General features: G+C 44.1%; 1 protein-coding gene across 1 annotated transcript; it reads right to left on the bottom strand.

Annotated features, from left to right (window-relative positions):
• Positions 1-5,508: 5,508 nt before the first annotated feature.
• Positions 5,509-22,665, bottom strand: gnai1 (guanine nucleotide binding protein (G protein), alpha inhibiting activity polypeptide 1). Its single transcript, XM_048267489.1, has 9 exons — positions 22,195-22,665; positions 14,939-14,981; positions 14,677-14,818; positions 14,105-14,262; positions 12,179-12,307; positions 10,941-11,070; positions 8,304-8,457; positions 6,845-7,055; positions 5,509-6,252 (listed from the first exon to the last, which is right to left on the bottom strand). The coding sequence occupies exons 1-8, from the start codon at positions 22,310-22,312 to the stop codon at positions 6,865-6,867; spliced, it is 1,065 nt and encodes a 354-aa protein (XP_048123446.1). The 5' UTR covers positions 22,313-22,665; the 3' UTR covers positions 5,509-6,252; positions 6,845-6,864.
• Between the last annotated feature and the right edge of the window lie 1,911 nt (positions 22,666-24,576).

Raw genomic sequence — 24,576 nt, 5'->3', positions numbered from 1 at the left:
GAAACTTGTAATATGTGTTTCAAATGCAAAATAGTATTTTGTCATTTGTATTTTATTGGGTTGAAGGAAATGGCTCTGTATTTTGTATCAAAATACTTTATTGGTGTGTATTTTTGTATTTTAAAAATACTGCAAAATACGAAATGTGAAAAACACAAAAAAAGTAGATACTACACACAGGTGAAATGAATAATTGGTAATTAGGCAACAATGGTTTATGTTTATCGCAATCAGCTAATGTGAGTTCAACAACACTTACAGCTTTTCAGTGACGGCTATTGCTGAAGCATCAGCCCTGGTCTGAAGCACTGGTGTGAAGTGGTACGCAAGTAAAGATGAGCAAGTTGACCTGTGCATTTCACATAAGGACACCGACAAAGGCAACCATGTCCCATTGTCTCCATGCCAATCTTTAACAGAAAAATGTCAGATATCTCAACAATGACATCAATAGATGGTAAGGTGTTGAGTGTGTTTGAATTCCCTTCCTCGTAGCATCCTTTTCTGCATTCCACAGTGGGGAGAAGTTCACCTTGTTTAATTAAATAACAATTCTATTTCCTTCTTACTGTAGCTGCATACTTGAGGTTGGAGATATTAAGGCACGTCAAGTCTCTCACATACTGGAACTTCAAGATACATAGCCGTATGATTTTCTTATTCAGTTCTGCACTGAACTTGAATTACGAATTTTGGCACAGATACACAATTATGATTTTGGCCTATTGATTATAATGTGGTTAATTAAAAGCTCTGTCAGTCATTTGGATAAGCATCAGCTAGATGACTAAATGTAAATGTAAATTCTTGAATTATTCTTAATTTTGATCACACTACATGAACTTGCATATGGTATATGACAGGGGCCAAATTGTATTGTTTTTTACTATATAGTTTTAATAGGCTAAATGTTTGGGATAAAAAAGCTTTTTTGCAGTGCTTCCATACTTCCTTGAAAAAAGTATTTTGAGTATTTTCTAAATACAAAAATACAGTATTTTATTTTGATACATACGTAATATGGTTAGGCCTACTGTATTTTGTAGTTTATTTTGATACATTAAAAATTAAGGAATTAGGTATTTTATTTAGAAATACATTCTGATGTATTTTTGCCCATCCCTGCCTGTTCCCAGCATTAGCACAACACTTTGCATCATGAGCCATCATTGCACCTATTGCATTCTACTGTTGTTAGCCTTAAGCCTAGCTCAGTCATTATGTTGTACCACATCACCCTCCATTAGAAGTGCAATGAGCTGCATTGAGCATAATAAACTGCATTTAGAATTCCAAATCCATATTTCCAGATATTTTGGTAAAAGTAACTTAAAAGTAATACAATAGTAGTGTACTGCCTTACAATTCAGATACAGTAATATTATAATGTAATGAATTACTTTGAAATGACAGTAATAAGTAATACATAATATATTACGATTTTGAAGTAACTTGCCCAACACTGATTAAACCACATGTCACTGCTTGACTAAATGAAAAATATAGGCTCCTGAACATGCATGGAGATCGTCATAGTTGACAGAAATTACGATACTGATTATATAATAATCTATAGGTCCAAATCTAAATCTTTGGGTTCAGTTTATGAAGTGTTGCTACAGCATGATACTGTGTGTTTGTTATTTATGGGGGGGAATCAGGGGGGGATTTTGGTATCGGTGGGCTTGTGTGTGTGTGTGTGTGTGGGGGGGTGGGGGGACGTCGGTCCAGTAGTGGGCCGGTCCAGGAGAAAATTGCCAGGGCCGAATTTTGTTCCCAGTCCGCCCCTGGACTGGGCCTTGCTGAAACTAGTTACTGCACACTCTCCCTTGCCACTAATGAAGAAACAGATGCTCTCCATTATAGCATAGAGGTGCAATGATATTTCAAACCTTGTCAATGGCTTAAAGGGAAGCTCTGGTTTAACAACATCCTAGGGTCTACTTGGGGATGATAATGAGCATATATTTTGTTTGGGACCAAAATTACATCAATATTGAATAGCATAGGCTTTTGGGGGCAACTTTGTTACATCAAAGTAAATCACCTTTCAATTCAATTCAATTACAATTGAAAAGTAAGTCAGTTAGGATGAAAGTGTTTTTTAAATGAATAAATGTAATGCTTTCAAGCCATTAACTAGGCTAAAAAAAATAAGCGTTTTTCCTACTACTAAGAAGGTCTCTACAGACAAACTGAAGTATTTTTCTCTTTGTAAAGATGGTTGTGTATTACCTTGCTCTTCTTCCACTCACTGCCATCTTGTGTGGAGAGAAAGTGCATACCAGTCAATTATGGAATGCGACACAAGCTAGGAAAATTCAAAAATCGACTTAGAGATGTAGACTTTCTCCTCACTGGAGACCTGAGGAAGAGCAAGGTAATTGCACTGACTACACAGTAATTTTTCATACCCTTTCTTACAATTATAAAGGTAAACATACTTCAGGTTCTCTGCAGATACCATTTCCATAGCATAGATGTTTAATGTTTTTTCAGCCTAGTTAATGGCTTAAAAAGCAATTTACTTTTATGTAGCACAGTAGCGCATTTGCTCCCAAAGGCTATGCTATATACTACATACATGCTATTCAGTTGTAAATGTACCTACCGTTTTTCCAAAATGACAGAACAGTTTACCTTGTTCTCTCTTGTCACGGTATGCAACTTTGGTCTGTCAAAAAAATGCTCAGATACAGTTTTACAACCCTTTTGCAGCCCTATTATCTGTCTGTGTGTGTGTGTCTTACTCAAAACTACTACTGTTGACGTCATTTTGGTCATCCAAAAGTATAAATGTTAGGCATATATGAATATTGGGGTTGACATGTCTTTACATTCACATTTATTAATTTAGCATGTCTTGACCTTGGGTCACCTTGTCAAATCATCACACAGGTGAAGCAATAACCAGGCCAGTAATCATATTCAGGTGAGGGATTGAGACAGACACAAGGAACAGAAACACAATTTACTTATACCATGTGTGTTTAACTATATAAACACACATGGTATAAGTAAACAAACGCCCAAAGCAACCATGGAAAAATAACAATCATCCAGCCATGAAAACCAACAGTAATTGGCAACAATTCAAAAACCAAACTTTCTGGAAATGTTGATATTGTAAGCCAACTTTAGCAAACATTTGACACATTATGAAAAATAGGTTTCTTTGCTTGTAACATGGTTACTGTTCATTTTTATATAAACATATTTACATAAAAGAGCTGGAAAAACTATATGACCATGTCCCTGTGTCTGTAGTTAAGGGAGATATGGTAAGTCAAACCTCAATTGGTTCAATTAGCCCAAATCTCCCTTACAGTTTTTTTCAGTTGCTAACAAGTGTTTGTCCAACCAGTTGTCACATTTTCAAAACTCTAAATACCGTTAGCACAGCATCGGTCTTTTGTGGCCATACCATTCACACATTTCATGTCGTTTTCACACGATATGCAGTCAGTGAACACATTTCCACAATGCTTACATTTTCTTAACAGACAAGCTATACCTTCCAACAAAATTATGGATTGTTTTTGCAGTATTTATGAATGTTAACACACAACATCCCACAATAGCAAAAACAATATTCCAAACCTTAGATACGGTATAAAAACCTCTGCTTCTGCAATGATATCAGTTCAAAAACATATATCTCAGCTGATAATAAACAAACAATTGAATAATTGACACACAACTGATTTATGTTGGGTGAATTGGGCCAACTACAGCTGATTCCAGTCTGGCTTAGACTCAGTGGCAGGGGTTATTTTTTTCTATTACATTGACACTTACTGTATTCAGTAAAAGGAGGACTTTGAAGAGTGATGTTTTTAGAAACAGAAAAGGACAAACACTGTAATGTCTGGATGAGGAAGAGTAAGAGCAAGGGGCCCAGGGAGAAGAGCAGGCCCAGTGAGAGATGCAGGAGCAGTGAGAGGAGCAGGGCCAGGGAAAAGAGCAGGCCCAAAGAGAGGGCAAGGTAGAGGTGTAAGAATGTGTGGTGGTGGCATTCCAAAGGCTGCAAGAACTGTTGTCAGTGATGAAATTCGTGCCACTAGCATTGACCATGTAATCAATGCGATGTTAATGAAAACATGTGGCCTAACCCTGAAGATCGCAGAGATTAGATACAGTAATTTTGTCCTTTTTTTTTTTAGCTCCTCCCTTTTTATCTGGGCTTTTTGCTGTTGTTTTTTTGTTCAGAATACTCCTGTGTGTTTCATGGATATTTTGTTCACTGTAAGCAATACTGTAAAACTTTTTCTGTTCATCATACTTTAAACAGTATTTCTACTGTACCTCCTGTAGTAAACAGTAAAGGACAAAATAAACTGATTTGCTTTTTACTGGAATGCTTTTGAATGTGAACATAACATGTGGACATACAGTTCCCAACCAAGAAATTTAGTGTAAAAACTGCATGCAAATACCTATAAAACTGAAACATAAAAGTCTATGCAGTTTTTGTAATGTCAACAATAGCCAGTATTTTGAAACCTGGTGTACTTTGATTGACTGCATGTACCTTGTGAAGTGAAAACAAGTGTTATTCTTTGACAGAATAATTTCATTTTGAGTCAGATTTCCAGTGTTTTGGTAGTTAGTGTGTGCAGAGAAAGATGTGTTTTTAACTAAATGTGTTTTTGAGAAGAAAATTATCCATTTGGCCAGTTGTGTTTTGTAGGTGTGAGCCTGTGTTAAGAGTTTAGAAAAAGTATCTGAAGTATGGGTAAGCGCTGATTAGCGATTGAAAAAAAAAACTGTAATATTAATCCAAAACACATGCAATTTCAGTTACATAGGTTTATTATGTCTGAATCAGCATTCCAAGTAGGTTAGGAGAAATAAAACTATGGGTTTCCAATTTAAAATGTAAAAACGGTTTGGTAGGTTTGGTATACGGACTTACTGATTCGATTGTACAGTTACTTTCTACTTTGCCTTCACTTGTAGAGTGGAAAAGGTGGAAAAAGTCAGATTTACACCAGATTTTTTTTCTCAATATTTTATTAGCAAAATAAGGGAAATGGGTCTACAAATGTTCCCACTTCATGGAGAACATACATACACATACTCTTCTCCGTCTCATATTTTCTTTCTTTCACTCTCTGACTCACACAAACACAAACACACACACAGCGGCGGCAGTTTTCTCATTATTTTTGCTTCCCCAGCTGCATGGCTCTAAACTTTAATTCTGCAGAAACACAAGTTTAAATCACAGACCTCCCAATGGACTAGTTTCATTTTCCCCAAATCCAAATTCTGCTCTCAGCTGTGATAGACTTATGACTCCTTTCCAGTTATCTCTGGACTCTGTAGCCGACCACTCGGTCACCTTTTTTGTTTAATGACTGGCTGACAATGTGTCTGAGACGGCTGGTATTGTTAGAAACGGACAGAGCCATTCACCTGAGTGTGGTGAGGACTCGTCCCTCTCGCCTCTGATGGCGGAGAATCAAGCAGAAGGGCGATGAGCTCTTTTGTGGGGGGTTTCCATGGAAACCACCACCGTCGCTGCCCGTTTCTCACCGACAAAGCCTCCTTCAATCCCTTTCTAACACTACACCTTTGTATGCTGAAACATTCACACATCCACATGTCACACACACACACACACACACACACACACACACGACCTGGAGGTTTGTGCTCACACTGGATGGGGAGGTTGGGAGTGGGGAGTGGGTGGGGTGGGGGGGTCAGGTTCATACAGACTTTTTACACATTTTATGTTGGAGCTGTTCAACAGGCAACAAACCAAGCATTTCCACAAGGACTGCAGAAAAAAAGGCATGCGAAGGCACAAGTACCAACAAACTGGACTTGGAATAAAATCCTTTTTTATATCCAACAATCTAGATAGGGGTTGGGGGGAGGATAAAGAACTTTTTTCCAGCGAAGGCAAGCCTCTTTTTCAATGAAAGAAAAGCAACAAAAAAAGGAGACAGGTCCTTCTTTACCAAAAAAAACAAACAATAAAAACAAATGGTGGAAAATAAAACATAGCAGTGACAGTAACAGTCATACAAACATTCTACACAAATTCTTTTTTTTTCCTTTTTTGTAACGCTACTTTTAAAATGTCCCAGGACAAAAGAAGTTAATAAAATAAAACATAAATAAAGCTGAAAAAAGTGGCATATTGTACAGCACTGGTCCAGGACTCATTTCCCCATAAACTTGCTCAGAATGTTTTCATTACAGAAAAGAAACAATAGCACATTAGCTTGGCCTTCGCCTCACCTGTGGGAAAAGAAAAAGAGAGAGAGAGAATGACCATCAACTGACTGATAAAAGCATCACCACAACAATCCAGTCAGAACATCCCAAACAATGATCCTGTTCTTCATATTACGCCAATAAATGATGCCAGATGAAATACGACTGACTCACTAATCATTCAAGCAATGATTTCATAAACACCTTAAGCACACATTAACAAGAGAGGGCAGGCTGTGAGCTCACACTGATCAAAGCTAGGGTGATAAAAACAATGTGGGAATTGTGACGTTTCTGCCTTGTAAAATGGTCTATTGGGAATGTTTTGAAAGGATTAGTACTCTGCTCACTCTATGACAATTAATTATTCGTTCCTTCATTCGTTTGTTCATTCATTTCATCTAAGGCTTTTGATAAATGTTATCATTTATGTTGATAAATGATAAATGTTAGTCTCTTACATAAACCAATCACAGGGACAGTCTCCCTGGAGCACTACCAAAAGGAAAGGGGAAAATGATCTAAAGAACTTGTGGTTGTATATTATGTGCACATGGCAAAGTGGCAGTGGTGTGTGTGTGTTTGGAGGTGGGGGTGCACAGCAGAGAGTCCTCACCAGATGGCCATCTCAAGCTTCTAGAAGAGTCCACAGTCCTTCAGGTTGTTCTTGATGATGACGTCTGTGACGGCGTCGAAGACGAACTGCACGTTCTTGGTGTCAGTAGCGCACGTGAAGTGCGTGTAGATCTCCTTGGTGTCCTTCCTCTTGTTCAGGTCCTCGAACTGACACTGGATGTAGGCGGCCGCCTCCTCGTAGGTGTTGGACCCTGAGAGGGACAAAATGGGGCAAACTTAAGCAGAACGCAAACAAGAAAGACAGAGACACAACAAGAGGATGTCACTCCTTAAGGGTAAACGAGGGGTGTGTGTGTGTGTGTGTGTGTGTGTGGAGGGAGAGCTGACTGACGGATAAAGGAAGCACTTGTCCATCCTTCTAAAAAAATAACTCGCTAGTCAACTCAATGACTAATAAATACATAAGTTACAGGCCATGTAAGCTCGCTCGCTCTCTCTCTCTCAAAAAGGAAAACAAAAGGGCCAGGAAGAGGAAGTGAGGTCATGGGAGTACCAGAGAGGATGTGGATCCGCCACTATAAGTGCGGATATGGACACAGGCACTTGACACAAGGAGCGCGGGTGGTGTATGTATATATATGTGTGTGTGTGTGTGTGTGTGTGTGTGTGTGTTGGGCGACTTGACGTGGCCACCGAGCTTTCCTCCGTTTGTGCTTCCCACAGATGCTATTGTCATGGGGCTTCCTGGCAGCTGAGTGTCAGGCCCTCCATACACCACAACGCTCACTGACCACACCAGACAGCCCCCACAGGGGATTTTACAAGTAGGTTATTAGCATACGATGCCGGCCTGTTATTGTGTGTGTGTGTGTCTGTGAAACAAGGAAGGACCCGACTATCTGGTGCATTGGGTATTTGTTTTGTCTGAATGGCACGCATGCTGCACCAGGAAATGTGCTGCTGTTATTGTGTTTGCATGCGTGTGTATGTATGTGTGTGTGTGTGTGTGTGTGTGTAGGTGGGAGTGCAAGTGTGTGTATGTCGATGTGTGTGTGTACTCTGGTGTATTGAGTACTTGTTTTGTATGCGTGACATGTATGCTGAACCAGGAAATAATGAGCTGCTTATTGTTTGCGTGTGTGTGTATGGTGCGTGTATGTATGCATGTGTAGGTGTGTGTGTGTGTGTATGTGAAACAAGGAAGGTGCAGACTCTCTGGTGTATTGAGTACTTGTTTTGTATGCGTGGCATGTATGCTGAACTAGGAAATAATGCGCTGCTGTTATTGTGTCTGTGTGTAGGTGAGTGTAGGCATGCGCGCGTGTGTGTGTGTGTGTGTGTGTGTGTGTGTGTGTGTGCGCGCGCGTGAATACCTATGTATGTATGCTGTGAGTGTAGAAAGAGGAAGTAATCAATTTGACATTGCGACAATGTTCCATATATAGCTGACAACATTAACCAGGAGGTTAGTGAGTTGTTTGTGCCATAGGATGGCATACCTGCATACTCGGGGTAGCAGATGGTCAGGGGACTCTTTTTGATCTTCTCCTCAAACAGGTCCTTTTTGTTGAGGAACAGGATGATGGAGGTCTCCGTGAACCACTTGTTGTTGCAGATGCTGTCGAACAGCTTCATGCTCTCATGCATGCGGTTCTGGCCAGGAGGAGAATTGAGCCGTATGTCAGACTTGTATTGATTTTGCCTTACTTACATTGCATTTAGATGAATACATTTAGCAGACACTTTTCATCCAAAGATACTTACATATGTCAACTATATAACAAGTCCCCGTAGAAACATGGGTTAAGTGCCTTGCACAACAGTGGAAGCCGGTAATTGAAGCCCAACTTTTCAGTCTATTCCATGCTAGCCCAGCTCCTTAACCACTACGCTACCACCACCCCAAATTGAGCCATCTGACGCCTTGTTGTATAGATTTTAGCTTACTTTCTTTTCTTTTTTATGAGCACTCTTTTCTGAGGAAGACTGTACCACTTCTCCTTGAGTACACCTCATTCAGTCAAGAGACACGGCTACTAAGATGGAGCAGGGCTTAAATTTCATTTTCCAAATGAATGAATTCCCCCCTTAGGTTCTTCAAGTAGGGGGGATTTACAGAATTTGGGGGTTGCCTTTATCTGGTCTTTTCTTTGGGCACCCACACCAATTTAAGGGATTCTCTGTACTATAATTACAGTTCTCTAGGTCTCTATTTTTCTATAGGTCTATTTTTTTTACTTTCTCTCATGTGTCTTACCTTTTCATTTGAAAAAAGAAAAGAACCAAACTGCCCTTAGAATTCATGAACTTTTAATCTTGTGTAGGCTATTTAACTTGAGAACAACATGGTGACAACTATTTAACTTGACAACTACATTTGTATAGTAACATCGGCTGGTAAAAGGCACAGGGACATACATTTTGCAAACTGAACAGCTGATTACACCGTTGTGAAAATCGAGCCAAGGATGTATTTTGAGCCAGTTAGGCAGGAACTTGTCCTTGGGCTGTTTCACGTGTAACATCGTCGCTACCTGTGGGATCCTGCAGATTGCTAACTGCATGACTCGCATTGCGGTTTGCGCTGTTGGAATCGGATTCACATGCTTTCCTCTTATCGGGTGAAACTTCACATATCATATATGCAAGTAGGCTTACGTTTTAGCCAGCGGTACATGTTTGCATGACGTAAAGGTTGTACCGCTGAACGATACTTTCAATAAACGTCTTCGTGGTCGTAGCGGAGAGAGTGAGGATTTTTGGAGGGAATGGGGCGGCAAGCGCAAAGTGGTTCTGTGTGTGTGTGTGTGTGTGTGTGTGTGAGTGTGTTTGTGTGTGTGTGTGTCTGCGTCTGCGTGAAGCTATGTTCAATTCAACTCGGTAGGCTAGTTGATCCGTCTGGTCAATAGCCCCGCATTCACGTCACAGATTAGAATAACGTCATCAGACAGGGTGTAAAGTGTATGCGAGAATTTCTCGCATTATGATGCAGGATTTGAACAAATTATGCGCAATATCCGCAATACCGCAGTGAAAATTAGGCCCTGTGGAGGCTGAAATGCTGAATCTCTTCACATGGCATTGCTGATTCTGGGTACATTTGATAATAAAGAAACCTTGAATCTGAACAGTATAGGATCGTATTAAAAATACTGTACATTAAAACTAGATAAAATACCCAAGAGAAGCCAGAACAGGGATTTTTTTAAGAAAACAAGTGTCAGTGTTACTTCCACAAGTCCTTCCAAGATGCTCGATGGTTTTTTAATCCCCCAATGTTGTCTTCCAGGCAGCGCTGCAACCGTCGACATAAAGGCACCTAATCCTAAACCTAACCTTAACCCCAACCCAAACCCGTGCCTAAGCCTAGTGGCTTCCAGGCAGCGTTGCCTTGAAGACAACGTTGGGGGCTTAAAACACCAAGAAACTTCCAAGACATCCAAGATGTGGAAATGCACAGTTACTGGCAGGCTAAACCAGGCAACGAAATGCAACGGAAACGTTTGCGGGGTGTGTTCAGCAACAATTAGCTTCCACTATAATCAATGGAACTGGCTACACCAGACATGCAAATTAGACTAGACTAAGGGCCCTTTTCCACCAAAGCTTCGTATCCAACTGTGAACGCCAAGTTACCCATTCATTTCAATGGGAACCTCATTGAGCTCCGGTCACAGGCTCTCATGGAGGTTCCCATTGAAATGAATGGGCCACGTGGGGGACACAGTCGTACACGAAGCTATGGTGGAAAACCACCGCCCTAAATCTATTTTTACACTCCACAAACAGAGTGCCTCAGTCGTGCACCTGGTGTAACCCAGTTGTTAGTCTTCAGCGGACGGAACATCGTCAGTGGAGACTGTCTGGTGTCTCTGTGCATTTGCTAAGGGCATGCTATGAGAAATGGAGCTGAGAGAGGAGGAGGATGAGCAGGAAGAGGAGGAGAGAGGAGGAGCAGGAGGAAGAGGAGGAGAGAGCAGGAGGAAGAGGAGGAGGAGGAGGAGGAGGAGGAGAGAGCAGGAGGAAGAGGAGGGGGAGGCAGGAGGAAGAGGAGGGGGAGGAAGAGGATGAGGATATGAGGAAGAGGAGGAAGAGGATGAGCAGGAGGAGGAGAGAGGAGGAGGAGGAAGGCTCACCATCTCCTCATCCTCAGCCAGCACCAGGTCATAGTCACTCAGGGCCACGCAGAAGATGATGGCCGTCACGCCCTCGAAGCAGTGGATCCACTTCTTACGCTCGGACCTTTGACCACCCACATCAAACATCCTAAAAAGGAGGACAGGGATATCTTAAAAAACACACAATTCCACACACACACACACACACACACACATACACACACACACAGATCAGGGTGAGCTACATATGATGTGCCCTCACATCATGTGCCACATCAGAAGTTGTTCAATAATGGTGTTGTAACTGTGGTGTACAGGTACTGACAGTAAACGTGTGTGTGTGTGTGTGTGTGTGTGTTTCCAGTGAGAATGCCTAACTCCCTTCATCCCTACACACACACACACACACACACACACGCTCAACAAACAATTTTAGTGCGAGTGACTAGGGCCATTAGCGGTTGCCTGCCTTGAGTCACAGTGATGCATGTCGGGTCGCGCACATTAAAACCCCTGAGCAGGAGCTTGAATTCCCTTATTGCTGCTTGAGTTGGATGTGGTCCATATGCTTCCTAGTAATTACCAGCTGCTGGCACGGTTAACCATGGCCAATGGGTGTGTGTGTGTGTGTGTGTGTGTGTGTGTGTGTGTGTGTGTCTCAAGAGCTTACTTTCACGACCGGCAAGGAGAAGTTTCAAATGAAACAGATGACTGACTGACTGACGTGGTGGTGGAGTTCAGAGAGCCGAGCGTTTCTCTCTTCCTGTTTGCATCATTCAGGGGGAAGGTAAAAGGCTGTGACTCATCAGTCTCTGTTTTATAGGCTTGCTTTCTCAATTTCCTTCTCCCTGTTATTATCTTGGGTGTTTTCTTCCATGTGATCTCATCCTCTTGCCCACATTTGGTTTGATTCTCACCCCCCACCCACCCACCCTCCTAATTCTCCCTTCACAGCTGTGTGGATGTTCCCTTGTTTACGTCCACCTCTCCACACTTCCACCATTTCATCCCTCCCTCCTTCCACACCAACCACTTCATCCCTCCCTCCTTCCACACTTCCACCCCTCTATACCTCCTTTAACACCCATCTTCTCCTTATCTTTTTCTTCTCTTGATGTGTAATCATTCAAGGACGTCGGAACGAGGAAGTGGGTCCAGATAGCGCTGCATGCCAAGTGTTTTGTGCGTGTGTGTGTGTGTGTGTGTGTGTGTGTGTGTGTGTGTGTGTGTGGGGGAGGGGGGTGTTGGTCACTTACTTGAAGTGTAGGTCTTTGAAGGTGAAGTGGGTCTCCACGATGCCGGTGGTCTTGACTCGGGTCCTCAGCACGTCCTGCTGAGTGGGGATGTAGCTGGCCTGAGATATCCTGTCCAGATCGTTCAGGTAGCTGAATAAAAAAAAATATAAAAAAAAACTCCAGAGATGACTCGGAGTGCTTTTGCCACAGCTCTCTCACAATGTGACACATATGGACACAATCACCATGGAGCTCCACTCTCTCAACACACACACACACAACACCAAATGAGAACTAACAGAAATGGCAGTAGGAGGAGGGCGGCCTGAGGTGTAAAATGACATAAGACGAGAGAGAGAGAGAGAGAGAAAAAGAAAAACAGATCAAGAGAGTCATAACAGCCACAGGGACAATGCTGCTATTGTTGTCCGTTGTGGGCTGGATGATGTGGGCTGCAGTGTCCACACACACAGGCGGTTGGTCTTTGCACACATGGAGGCAGGGGTACAGTCCCCCACACCCCACTCCTCTAGAGGAGCGGAGTCCAGCCCCCCAGGGGCTAGGGATTAGTGGCTCTAGAAATCGCTAATCTGCTGTAACACACACACACACTTTTACTGTAGGAACAACCTTGTAGTGTTGTGGTCCAAAAAACACTCTCCGATCACACCTTCCAACACACACACACACACACAGTCTCGCTCCACTCTCTCTGGCTCATGCACACACACGCAACCTAATTGTGAAATTTGCACAAGCGTCAGCGATAGTGTTTCCTGAAATGAAAACAAACAGTATCACTGTGTTTGCGTACGGGTTTATGTGTGTGTGTGTGTGTGTGTGTGTGTGCTGATCAGCAGAGGCACGCAATGGGCTGTGTCTGCAGCCAAGATGTGTTTAGGATATCGATCAGGACGAGGGGGACAAAAGGGGAACACCCTGGCAGCTGCTACTGCCAAGTAAGAAAAATGATGCAAGTTATGGCCTGTGCTCCAAAACAAAATCCAAGGGATTTCCAGTGCACAGACACACACACACACACAGAAACACCCCTTTCACAGGAAATGTCCTAAGCAGCTGATAATGACTCTTTCATAACGTCTTTGTAGGTTTACCCAGCATAACGTCACGACGATTACCATGCGGGCTGAGTGCTGCACCTCTTCCCGTATCTCTCTCTCTCTCTCTCTCGTCTGTGACAGGCCGGGGCGGACATGAGCTAGCTAAAGCACTAAAGCCAAACTCAAAGTCAAGGGCACGGGTGTCCACCGTGAGAATGTTACAAGGTTAGAAACAGCAGCGCAAATATTGACAGGTCTCGGATCGGAGATTAAAGGTCAGACCAGTGGTGGAAGTGGAAGTGCTCGGCAGCGAGCGAGCGAGGGAGTGTTTGTGCACTTGACAGAACCAACAAAAGGCGAAGAGTATGTTTTTGAACATAAAGTACGTTTTTCAGCAATTCGTGACTGGTTCTAGGTACTGCAATTCTTCAAAAACCGAGGCTTCCTGCAGCTGAAACGTGAAACGTGCTGTAAACCTGGCACCTCTTTGACTCTCTCAACTCCAAAGTTGTAGTGGCTCTTTGATGAATCTCAATGAGTGGAAGAGGGTGGGTCAGATGGAGTGAAACAGAAAGTAGATGAAAGAGTGACTGCAAGACAAGAGGTAGCAAGACTGGTTTCAAGTGCTGTAGAGAGTGAAAGCAGGTGAGAACCTATGAGGGAGAGACGGGCACTGTGTGAGAGAGAGAGAGAGAGAGAGAGAGAGAGAGAGAGAGAGAGAGAGAGAAAGAAAGAAAGAAAGAAAGAAAGAAAGAAAGAAAGAGAGAGAAAGTGAGAAAAACAATGAAAGACAGACAAAGAGAAAGAGGAAAAAAGAGACAGATGGACAGAAAGAAAGAAAAATATATAGAGAGAGAAAACCATGGAAAGAGAGAGGGGGACTCACTAGGCTGCCGAGTCGTTGAGCTGGTACTCGCGTGAGCGGCTGAAGCAGGCCTGCACGCCACCATCCTTCCACAGCCGCTTGATGACCCCCGCCAGCTCGGCTGTCATGAAGCCCTCCTCCGCAGAGCCCGCCAGCACAAACAGCTGCCGTGCGTCGTCCTAGCACGCACACACACACACACACACAGGGTTACATTTACAGTCTGCGGGCGCATCACATAGCCATACCACATACCCATTAGCATAACCGCCATCATGTGGTGGATCATGTTCTCATCGTCCATGTCCCTGATGCAGTCACATCATAGAGTATCAAAATGACATTGGCACCATAGCACTGGCGAACGCCACATGGGCCTCCCTACATGCTACAGGTTAGACAAATGTCTAGTTCATGCTGACTTCAATACTTTTTGCTTGTTTTGATGGTTTGTCTCTCTCTCTCTCTCTCCCTCTCCCTCTCTCCCGAGGCCCTCTTCCGTCTTAACGGGAAATTATGAGAGGAAACCTTTTAACTAATGTGCAGCTTACTCACCACTTAAAAGACAAACACACACACACACACAAACTTACAGCTCGTGCCGCGTCCCCAAAGTCGATCCGGAGGCGGCCCATGGCTCTGATGATGGCGATGATGGACTGGATGGTGTTGCTGTAGACCACCGCCTTGTACTGCTTGCACTCCTCCTCTGAGTAACCCGCCTCATGGATAATTCTAGAAAAGGAAAGTGGTCACCAGTGAGCGTGGGAAAGGGGCAGACCGGTCAAACCCATCTGGCGGCAACTTATTATGTACGAGCCCTTTTACTGCAAAAGCAACAACGGCAATACTTACTTCATCTGTTTGACAATTGTACTCTTCCCAGACTCCCCAGCACCTGAGAGAGAGAGAGAGAGAGAGAGAGAGAGAGAGAGAGGGAAAAGAAAGAGAAATAATTTAATGTGCTCACTTAGTTCCATGAGCATCAGCAGATCAGCAATGCAGCCCCAGTTGACAGCATTTCCCTTGGAGCACTCAAAACATAATTGGAATTCTTCACCCATAAAAGCTGAAGTGATCAACATTCTAACTATCCATCCTCATTCTCAACCCAAACATAATACATTCAAATTTCTGACGTGACAGAAAATGCTAACACAGAGGTCACTTAAAGGTGAAACAGCCCAAAGTTCCTGCCTAACTGGCTCAAAATGCATCCTTGGCTCGATTTTCACGACGGTGTAATCAGCTGTTCAGATTGCAAAATGTATGGCCCTGTGCCTTTTACCAGCCGATGTTACTGTACAAATGTTGTTGTCAAGTTAAATAGTTGTCAACATGTTGTTCTCAAGTTAAATAGCCTACACGAATCCCATAAATTGGTGTGGGTGCCCAAAGAAAAGACCTGATAAAGGCAAACCCCCAAAAAAAAAAAAAAAAAAAAATTCTGTAAATCCCTCCTACATGAAGAACTTACGGGGGGAATTCCCCCCCATTTTGGAAAATGAAATTTAAGCCCTGATGATGGCCATTGTCGAGAATGTGTCCTTGGACAGTCGAACTATAATCAAGCTAGAAATTCATTGCAAGGACACAAATAAATCATTAGGCTGCACTCCAAATCTCTGGGAAACCTTCTTCCAACACAGAAACAGTGGGTAGCTGTGAAGTGGGTAACGCATCAGTGAGGACATCACAAATCTTCAAAAGTTACAACACAATCATTATATGTCTAGTGTTGTACAGCCTCAAAGGAACACAGACATCACTGCAGAAATCTATAAAAAGAACATCTAGCTTTTACCAACCACAAGCCTCATCTTGATGGGTTTCGCTTAATGGTCTACAGTGCCAGGTGTTCAATAAGCCACAGAACACCCCTCACACGTACTCTTCCTTCCCAGCACTTCCTCCTTAAGCTCATTCTCTACATACCTCCAAGAGTGTTACTATCACATCTACTCTCCACCTTATTTCTACAGTTACCAGAGACAAACTACAGTGCTTGCCTGCACTCATAGTGAAGACCAAATCTCACAAGACAAGAAACAGATTTATCCATTTATCTGTGGTGACCAACAAGCATTTTATAGACGTAGCAGATTGATTTTGTTTTTTTTAAATCAAGCAGCAGAGGGGATCGATCGCTCTTCTCCTCGGCTCGGCTCTGCTGGCCTCTCTGTCTGCTGTGTGATGGCTCTCAGGCTATTGGCACATCTGTGGAGCACCACTTATGAGCCATTATCTGCCTCCCTAGAGCAGAGAGTGCTTTGGCGTCACAAAAGCCACCCACCGCCCCATGGTGCCCAGAGCTCTGGAGCTGGGGACAGGGGACATTGGGGGGTGGACCGATTGACTGTGTGATGGAAGGTGCTGTGGGCTGCTGGAGGAATGGAAGAAGGGTGGGGGATAAGGCTGGGAGTTGCTCCCATGTGACTACATGACAGCAGGGAGAGAACCCGGAGAGTCTCCCCTACCTGAAAGTCACCTGTACGTATGGGCGTATGGGCATATGGATCTCTCTCTCTCTCTCTCTCTCTCTCTCTCATCATCCGATCAGCCAAGCAAGTATGTCACAATAACTCTACCCTTGCGGAATACTTGTCACTGCTGGTCCATTGGAGGTGTGTAGAACCGAACAGTGCAGAAACAGAATCTCCTCAATGTTACCCGATACACGGGCCCCCTTTCAGAAGAGTGCTGTGCAGGCTACTGGTGGTGGTGCAGCGTGGAGGCCAAACAACGTCACACATAACCAGAGATGGAGATGCAGCTCCCAGCCCATCACACCAATAACATCAGCATAAGCCCAGGGAACAGCCAGTGCATTATTTACGAGTGTACAGCAGGAATGAGCCAGAGGCACTGAGAGAGACAGATAAACACAAAGCAAGGGATGGAGGGAGGGAGAGAGAGAATGAGAACAGAAGAAAGAAAGAAAGAAAGAGCGCGAGAGAGAAAGAGCGTAGAGTAGTGAACGTGATCACCGTCGGTCGGAGTGGCACACGCCTGCCTGCTGCCAGTGCACTCGCTCGTACGTCATGCTGCCATGGCAACTGGGGCCATTACCAAAGACTTGAGGCACAGAGACAGACAGGAGGAAAGACTATAAGCAACTGTGAGAGAGAGAGAGAGAGAGAGAGAGAGAGAGAGAGAGAGAGAGAGGAGCGCACTCTGGCTTTGTTTACAGGGAGGCTAACATCAACACAGCTCAACTCGTTGACTGAGCACAGCAATATGGAGAGACACTATTGCCACATAATCAGCCAGAATTCGGTACGGCGTTAAGCTGCATGCGAACCACCAGTGACGAATAGAGGAAGTGGGAGCATCCATGCGAATCCAGCCGCATGTGCATGTGCATGTGCACGTGTGCACGTGCACGCTCGTATAGTCCCCGTCTCACTCGTTTTTTCCCCACGGTGAATTCTGCCGAACAGCTCACCGCACTCCTTCATTAAAAAGAAATGATCTCTCTCTCTCTTTCTATCTCCCTTTGTCTCTCCATTCGGTCCTCACTTCCTCTCATTGCCTTTGTTTCTCCCTCTACATTTCAAAATAAGGTGAAAAGTGCCACGAAAAACACAAACACACACACACACACACACACACTTTGGAAGGTGACCTCTTAGCGCCAGGTGTCTAATCCAGGAACAGCGTCTGTGCCCCTAAACCTGGCCCGTCATGTCTGTGCTGTACAGCGCCTCATCAGACCCTGCTGTCAGCCCCAAAAAACCCCTCTCCTCTCCAGTGACCTGGCAAGAGTTTGGGGGCGTCGGACACAAACTTGTGTCTTTACAGTGCCTCATTATCTGTGATGGTGCTGGGCTGGAAGGGCATGTTGATGCCGCCACCTCCCCCTCCCTCTCGCTCTTCCTCTATCCATCTCTCCCTCTCTCCGGGAGCAGAGGGAGGCTTGGTGGTGTGCTGGCACCTGTAATTGGACAGATTTCACTGGGGGCCACATTATTTTAATTACGTGTCACCACTGCGCTGCGGTGGCCTACAAGAGGAGGGTGGTGGAGGTGGAGGTGGCGTGCGGCGCTCTGCTGAGCCTGTCTGCAATGTGGCAATGCTAAACATACCATTAAGAGGTCCGGGCGGAGAGAGAGAGGGAGGGAGAGAGAGAGAGGGAGGGAGAGAGAGAGAGAGGGAGGGAGAGAGAGAGAGAGCACAGGGCGCTTGCTTCCCTGCAGTGGCACCATAATCAGCCATGACATGCCCCTGGTGACTGCAGGGCTTTTCAATCTGGAGCAAATAAACCCCTCCACAAAGCTGTGTATGTGTGTATGCGTGCGTGGCGTGCGAGTGTGTGTTCAAAGAATGAAGAATGAAAGGCCTTAAACCTGCACAATGAAGGGTCATATTTTTCAAAGGGTCTCTCCCCAAACACACCCTCTCTATCTACCACTCAGCCCCTTGACATCATCGTATGTGAAACTAGAGAGCGAGGGAGGGGCTTGTGAGACTAGGCCTTACATAACTGACCCAACACATCTTAGCCTGGTGACATCACAGCCACTTGCCCCCCCCTGCATCTTCAAAGCACATGTGGAAAAGAAGGGCCAGTAGATCTCCTTCGAGCGAGGAACCACTGCTGAACCGCAGAACCTAGAACCGACAACCCCTGCGTCCACGTCACTGGGTCCCTCAGTGGTGTCAGATTACAGCCATAGTGACACACCCGGCCCACCGTGTTGGGGGTGCAGCTGCTTTCTGTTTTGAGCAATTTAAAACCCAACTCATGGAAAACTACCAAACTCTTAACCAAAAGAAGATGGGCTCGGAGTAAAAAAACTACGGAAATAGTTTCTGCGCTCAATTCTGCAATTCACTGGGTAATTATCATGGGGACAAAGTGTAGCAGCAACAACCAAAGATGGGGTGAGAGAGCTACGGGAAGGGAAGAAAAGAAAAGGAAAGGAAAATCCAAAAGAAGGTGAAGCATGTGGCAGAACAAAAATAACTATACGGCTGCTAAACACACAGCAGTAACACACGCAGCACTAACATCATGGCCAATCCCAGCTGGAGGCTTCACACAACAGCTCCCCTACTTCTGTACTGATGGACTGACTGTCAGCGTGGAGGTGACAATGGGTGCTGGTAGCTGTCCAGACGTGACCGCACCAAAAGCCTGGCCAGTCAGTGAGCCACAGCGCTTCACTAATGTCGACAAGCCAGCCGTGATCTGGCACTCGTGCCCCATGGGTGCCCATTACTATGCCATGAGTCACAGACTGACAATCTGACCCTCTGTCAAGAGGTTAAGAGGCACCCAACACCGAGATAATGCCCTCAGCTTTACCAACTAGGGACGTGCCCTGGAGCACCTTTTAGCCTTCATGGATTGTCTCTTTATGAAAATTAGGCTTTAAAAAAATAAAAAACATAAACAAGCAATACATTTATCATTTGGGGCACCATAGACTCATGGGCAAAACATGTGGTTAGAGAGGGTGCAAATTTGGCCCGGGTTCACTCCATTAAAATTCAAATGACCCCCACCACCATGCAAATGGCTACCTGGGGGGGGTGGGGTGGGGGGTGGAATACTGGGGGCATGGTTACACACATCCTCTCACCACAGACGTCAATCGATCAATATACACACGACTATTAAATTATGTCAAGCCTCTTTAGTGGATAGTGGCGCACACAGGTTTTGACTAGACTAGAGGGTGAATGAGAGGTTAAAATACAAGAGCAGTGTGGCTGGAGGACAGTGGCTAGCAGCAAGCAACAGATTTTGACAGGGACTTGTTGGAGAGAATTGGAAGCAGAAACACACACACGCACACACACACACATAACTGTGTTTGTGAATGTGGATGTTCCACAACAGCATCTGCACATCTAGGGCCCTATGTGGCAATGTGTATGTAATTGTATACCTTAGCATGTTCCTCTGTTTGGGTAGGCATCAGTCTGGGTAGGCTTTTGGGTCAAAATCTGTCTGCCTGCGCGCGCGCGTGTGTGTGTGTGTGTGTGTGTGTGTGTAGAGGGACACTGTAACAGCTCAACTCAGTGGAGAGGCTGCTTCATTTTTAATGACACAGTGGCTCAACTTACTGCTTCACCTCTTTCGCCTTCCCTTCCTTTCTTTCTTTCCTTCTCTCTATCATTCTTTTCTCCCACTGTTTTTTTTAACAATGTCAGCTGTTTGTGGGTCCTATTCGTCTTTAACTCCTTCATATGTGTCTTTCTTCCTGGTTCTGTTCTTTAACAGCCATCACCAAAGCTAGCTCCTTCATGGTCATCTGAACATGGCTAAGTGGCATCGTTACCTGGCGACCAGCTTTGATAGTTGAGACACACGAAGTGGCAAACATGTTGGCCAGACCTGTGTGTGTGTGTGTGTGTGAAGGGGACAGTGTGACTTCAGCACCAAACAGCAAAAAAGCAGCACACTAATTCCACAACCTCCTGTCCACTATAAAACCAATTCTAATATTTAAACCAGGTGTCATCTTAAATAATGAACAACAAATACCATCAAATCGTGGATATGACCAACACACACGCACAACAAGTGGGCCAGTCTCAATTATAACCTGTAATCCACATTTCCCCTTCACTTCATCAGTCTTGGCTTAAACTTTGCTTTAACATTGTTAATGAATCAAGTAGGCTTTTTTTGCTGGCCAGTTCACTACACTGACCTTTAAATTTCAAATAACTTTCAACATGTTTCTATTTGTGTAAGAAAGTAGATATGCCTTATTGCCATGCACTTAAAGACAGATCATTCAGTATGGAAGAGGTACAGACAGCTAACTAGCTAAGTGCAGTCATCTATGAAAAACCCATGATGACATGTCTAATCTCTAATTATCCCATATGGCTTCTAAACATAAGCCAACAGATGCGTTTCTTTGGGAAGAATAGCAAGGACAAAGAATTATATTAGTCGTCAGGATTTAGGGCCTACACACATGGTAGGCTACTTAATATTTGTAAATGGCTTACTGTAGGTGATAAATGGGTGATCAAATAAGACCATCAATGTATGGTGAAAGTAAAAAACAGTAGCCTACTAGTGCAATCTAGCCTATTTCGAAGGATCAATAGCCTATAAACAGTATCTGAACAATACAGGACTAGTAATGTGGTTTTGGATTCAGACTACAAGGGTTTATTATATCAAGATTCAGGCTGGACTGATCATTCAAAAGATAGAATACAAAATCCTAAACTATACAGAAAATGGCCCATATTCACCATAAACAACTACAGAAAAAACAAACAAAAAAAACGTCCACAACGTAGCCTAGGCCTAATAGAAAAAAAATAACGGAAGTTAAAGTTACGTTTCAGGAAACGACTACCGAAAAATCCCAGCAATCGACACGTAAATTAAATAATCAACAAAGCCATTTTTCTCAATTATTCGGCGTGAGGAATTCTGGATCAACAGGTCCAATCAAGGGGCCACGCTAATGCTGTTGGGGTATTGCAACACCCATGACATGGTTAAATAGGTGCTTAGCCAGTCTAACAGCTTGCATTCACACCCCAGCACGTTTTAGGCCCTTTCAAAAGATGCACTTCCGTCCACCTCAATGTTTAGCACGCAGATTTAGATTCCAGAATACAAATGCAAACACACCAAAATGTCTGGAATTTGAACCACGATAGTTGGAAACAATGCATCATTCGGAATCGGTTGCATCGGCTACTTTGTTGCTCTAGTGTTGGGTGGTTACCCCTACCAACAACACTGATGTGGACAAGCGAGGTAACAGAGAACTTGATTCCCTTTTGTCTTTCCTTCACCAGCGACAATAAAATGGCAGATTCTATCCAAATCAGAACTAATTCCATGACATAAATTGGATTTACGCGAGTGATAATGCAACCATTAGCTATTTCCAATTCGGCTGAAAATGTACACCGAGCACTGCATTGTGTAGCCTGAGCCCCCATTCTCATAGAGGCATTGGTGATTTGGGGGGGGGGGTCATTCGTTTAAAAATGACCATTTATGTTGGTTTTGTTTCAACGAGTGAAAACACGAATTAAGTGCTTACAAGTTTTAAAACGAGATAAAAACAGCAATCCGCCATTCTTGGACAATTCCGTAAAGTTCTTGCGCACCATGACTGCCTTACCTAGAAGGAGTAGCTTGACCTCCCTTGCGGCTTTCTCGCCGTCGTCTCGCAAATTTCTGTCGATCATTTTACTGCGCTCCACCGCCGCCTTGTCCTCGGTGCTCAAGGTACACCCCATCCTTAAGCGATTCCCCCGGTCGATGAAAAGGTAAAAGATAAAATATATACAATTCAAACATGCAAGGGTTAAAACGAGTAACTCCCGGAAAGCCACACGCCCTTGTGTAAAAAAAAACGATGATCTAAAACAGCCTAAAAAGGAGAGATTCTCGACACAAAATGGAATGGGGTGACTGTGAGCGTCCTCCGGTGCCCCGCGTATATTCCCTGTGTTCTCTGCCGTCTCGGCTCTTAATAAAATGATAAAATAACGAGACCAAATGGACTGTAACGACGCCCTCTTCCAGCGCGTCAGCCTCTGTTCTCAGTCATCAAGAGATTGCTGCTTCCTGTTCTCATACATGGCGGCTCGTGCACGTGTGTTTGGCAGCAGGCACGCGCCTATAGCTTCAACAGCAGATTACCGCGCATCTTTGTAGACACGAAACTGATCATGGCAGTGTCTACTACCGTGCAGCACTGCCCTCTGTTCCGTGCTTCTCTGCCTCCAGCAGTTGCCAACTCACCATTAAACCAGACGGATACTATTTTTGACACCACAAGCTACAAAACGGATAACAGTAATATATTGTCTACCACTTGCCCATGATCTCAATGAATACATCATATTTTGTTCATAGTCCACCCCGCCCCCCCTTTTTTCTCTTTTACCACTAGTATTGCACTGATTGGTCTGTAAGTGAAATATGTATTTCCTTACCTTTTAACTCCAGGCACTATATTAACCTTTAAATGAAGGTCAAATATATTTTGTGAATAATCTAAATTTCTATTTGGTGAATGATTTTTTCCCTACAATTTAAAATCTAGATTTTAGAACCTTCATAGCCATGTTTCCAGAGAAACCTATATGCACCACGCCCTGAGATCTAGTTGCTTGACAACCTGAACCAAGCCTGGAATCTCTAGGAATCTGGATTGCTAATGGTGATGTAATATGTTCAGGCGACACAGGCACGGCACATCAGGAGGACTTCATATTTTCCAACAGTGCATTCCTGTCTGGACTCTGGTGTTTTACATATAATTTCAATGACAAATATGGGTCAGCAGGTAGGCAGGAAGCCTATGCAAAGCTGTGGAACCACCTCCGGCGATTTCCCTACCTTTCCCCATGCAACAGGTGCACGCTGATGTTGGTGCTATAAACAGGCTGCTCCTCAGGCATTAAAACAACAACAAAACTCCAGAGATGGAAAACTTTCAAAACCTGCCACTCTACAAACAGATCACAGTAGGGTCACCTCGGTCTGGTGTGTGTATATTTATCTGGCAAAGACTAAAAACGTAAGCTGTATGCATGTGTGGAACTGAAAGATCTCCCTTTGCCGGAGCGGTCTGGTCACTGTTTGCAGGGATCAAACTGGCAAAGTTGTGGGCCTACTGTGGGCGCGGGGGAGAGTGGCGGGGCTCCCAGTGGGATGCTAATGACAGTGTGTACAGGCTGAACATGGCACACAGTGGGAGATGGGCTCCCGAGGGAGGAGCCACGTCGAGGCCGGAGGTGTTGAGATGGTGGAACAGCTCCATCTAGAGTCAGAATCTCTCTCTCTCCTGCTCTCTTTTTTTCTTTCTTTCTTTCTCTCTCTTTTACACATACACACACACTCTCTCTTTCTCTCTCTCCCCCCCTCTCTCTGTCTCTTTCTCTTTTTTTACACACACACACTCTCTCTCTGTCTCTCTCTTACACATGCACATACACACACACCATACCTGTCAACATTTAGCTTTCCAAAAACGGGAGATTTTTTTTAGGGGGTCAGTGTTTATACCGGATCTGTGTTTGCATATTTAATACGTTTCATACACGTGTTTTAACACTGCATTTCGGTCGTTGCTTTTACCTTACCATTACCTTACGCATGCCAGTTATGTATCCGCCAGCTGCCTGCCTGCAGTCTACTTCCAAAATTCCAAAGCTGCTTGCTGTCAGATTTGGTTCCGAGGGCACAAGTTCAGTGTATCAACAACACTCAATAACAGTGTATGTGATGTGTTAATCAATTAAATTCCCAACAATTTCACAACAGCTAGTTCTAGAGTAGGCCATTCAACTAGCCCGCTTGCTTACGACGAGACTCAGGCTGCGCAGTTGGCACCATAGACAGGTTGGCACCCGCTTCCTTATTTGGGTTTTGGGTTGCCAGGTTTTAGCCTATGACAAAACGGTTGAAATTGAAACTAAGGGATCGTGTATGTGTAGGGTGTATTTCATACACAATCTGGCAACCTGAATGGATCAATGATTTTAAAATGAAG

Source organism: Alosa alosa, chromosome 17, assembly GCF_017589495.1.
Source record: "Alosa alosa isolate M-15738 ecotype Scorff River chromosome 17, AALO_Geno_1.1, whole genome shotgun sequence".
Classification (NCBI taxonomy): Eukaryota; Metazoa; Chordata; class Actinopteri; order Clupeiformes; family Clupeidae; genus Alosa; species Alosa alosa.
The sequence above is the reverse complement of the archived record's forward strand: the minus strand, read 5'-3'. Positions and strand labels throughout refer to the sequence as shown.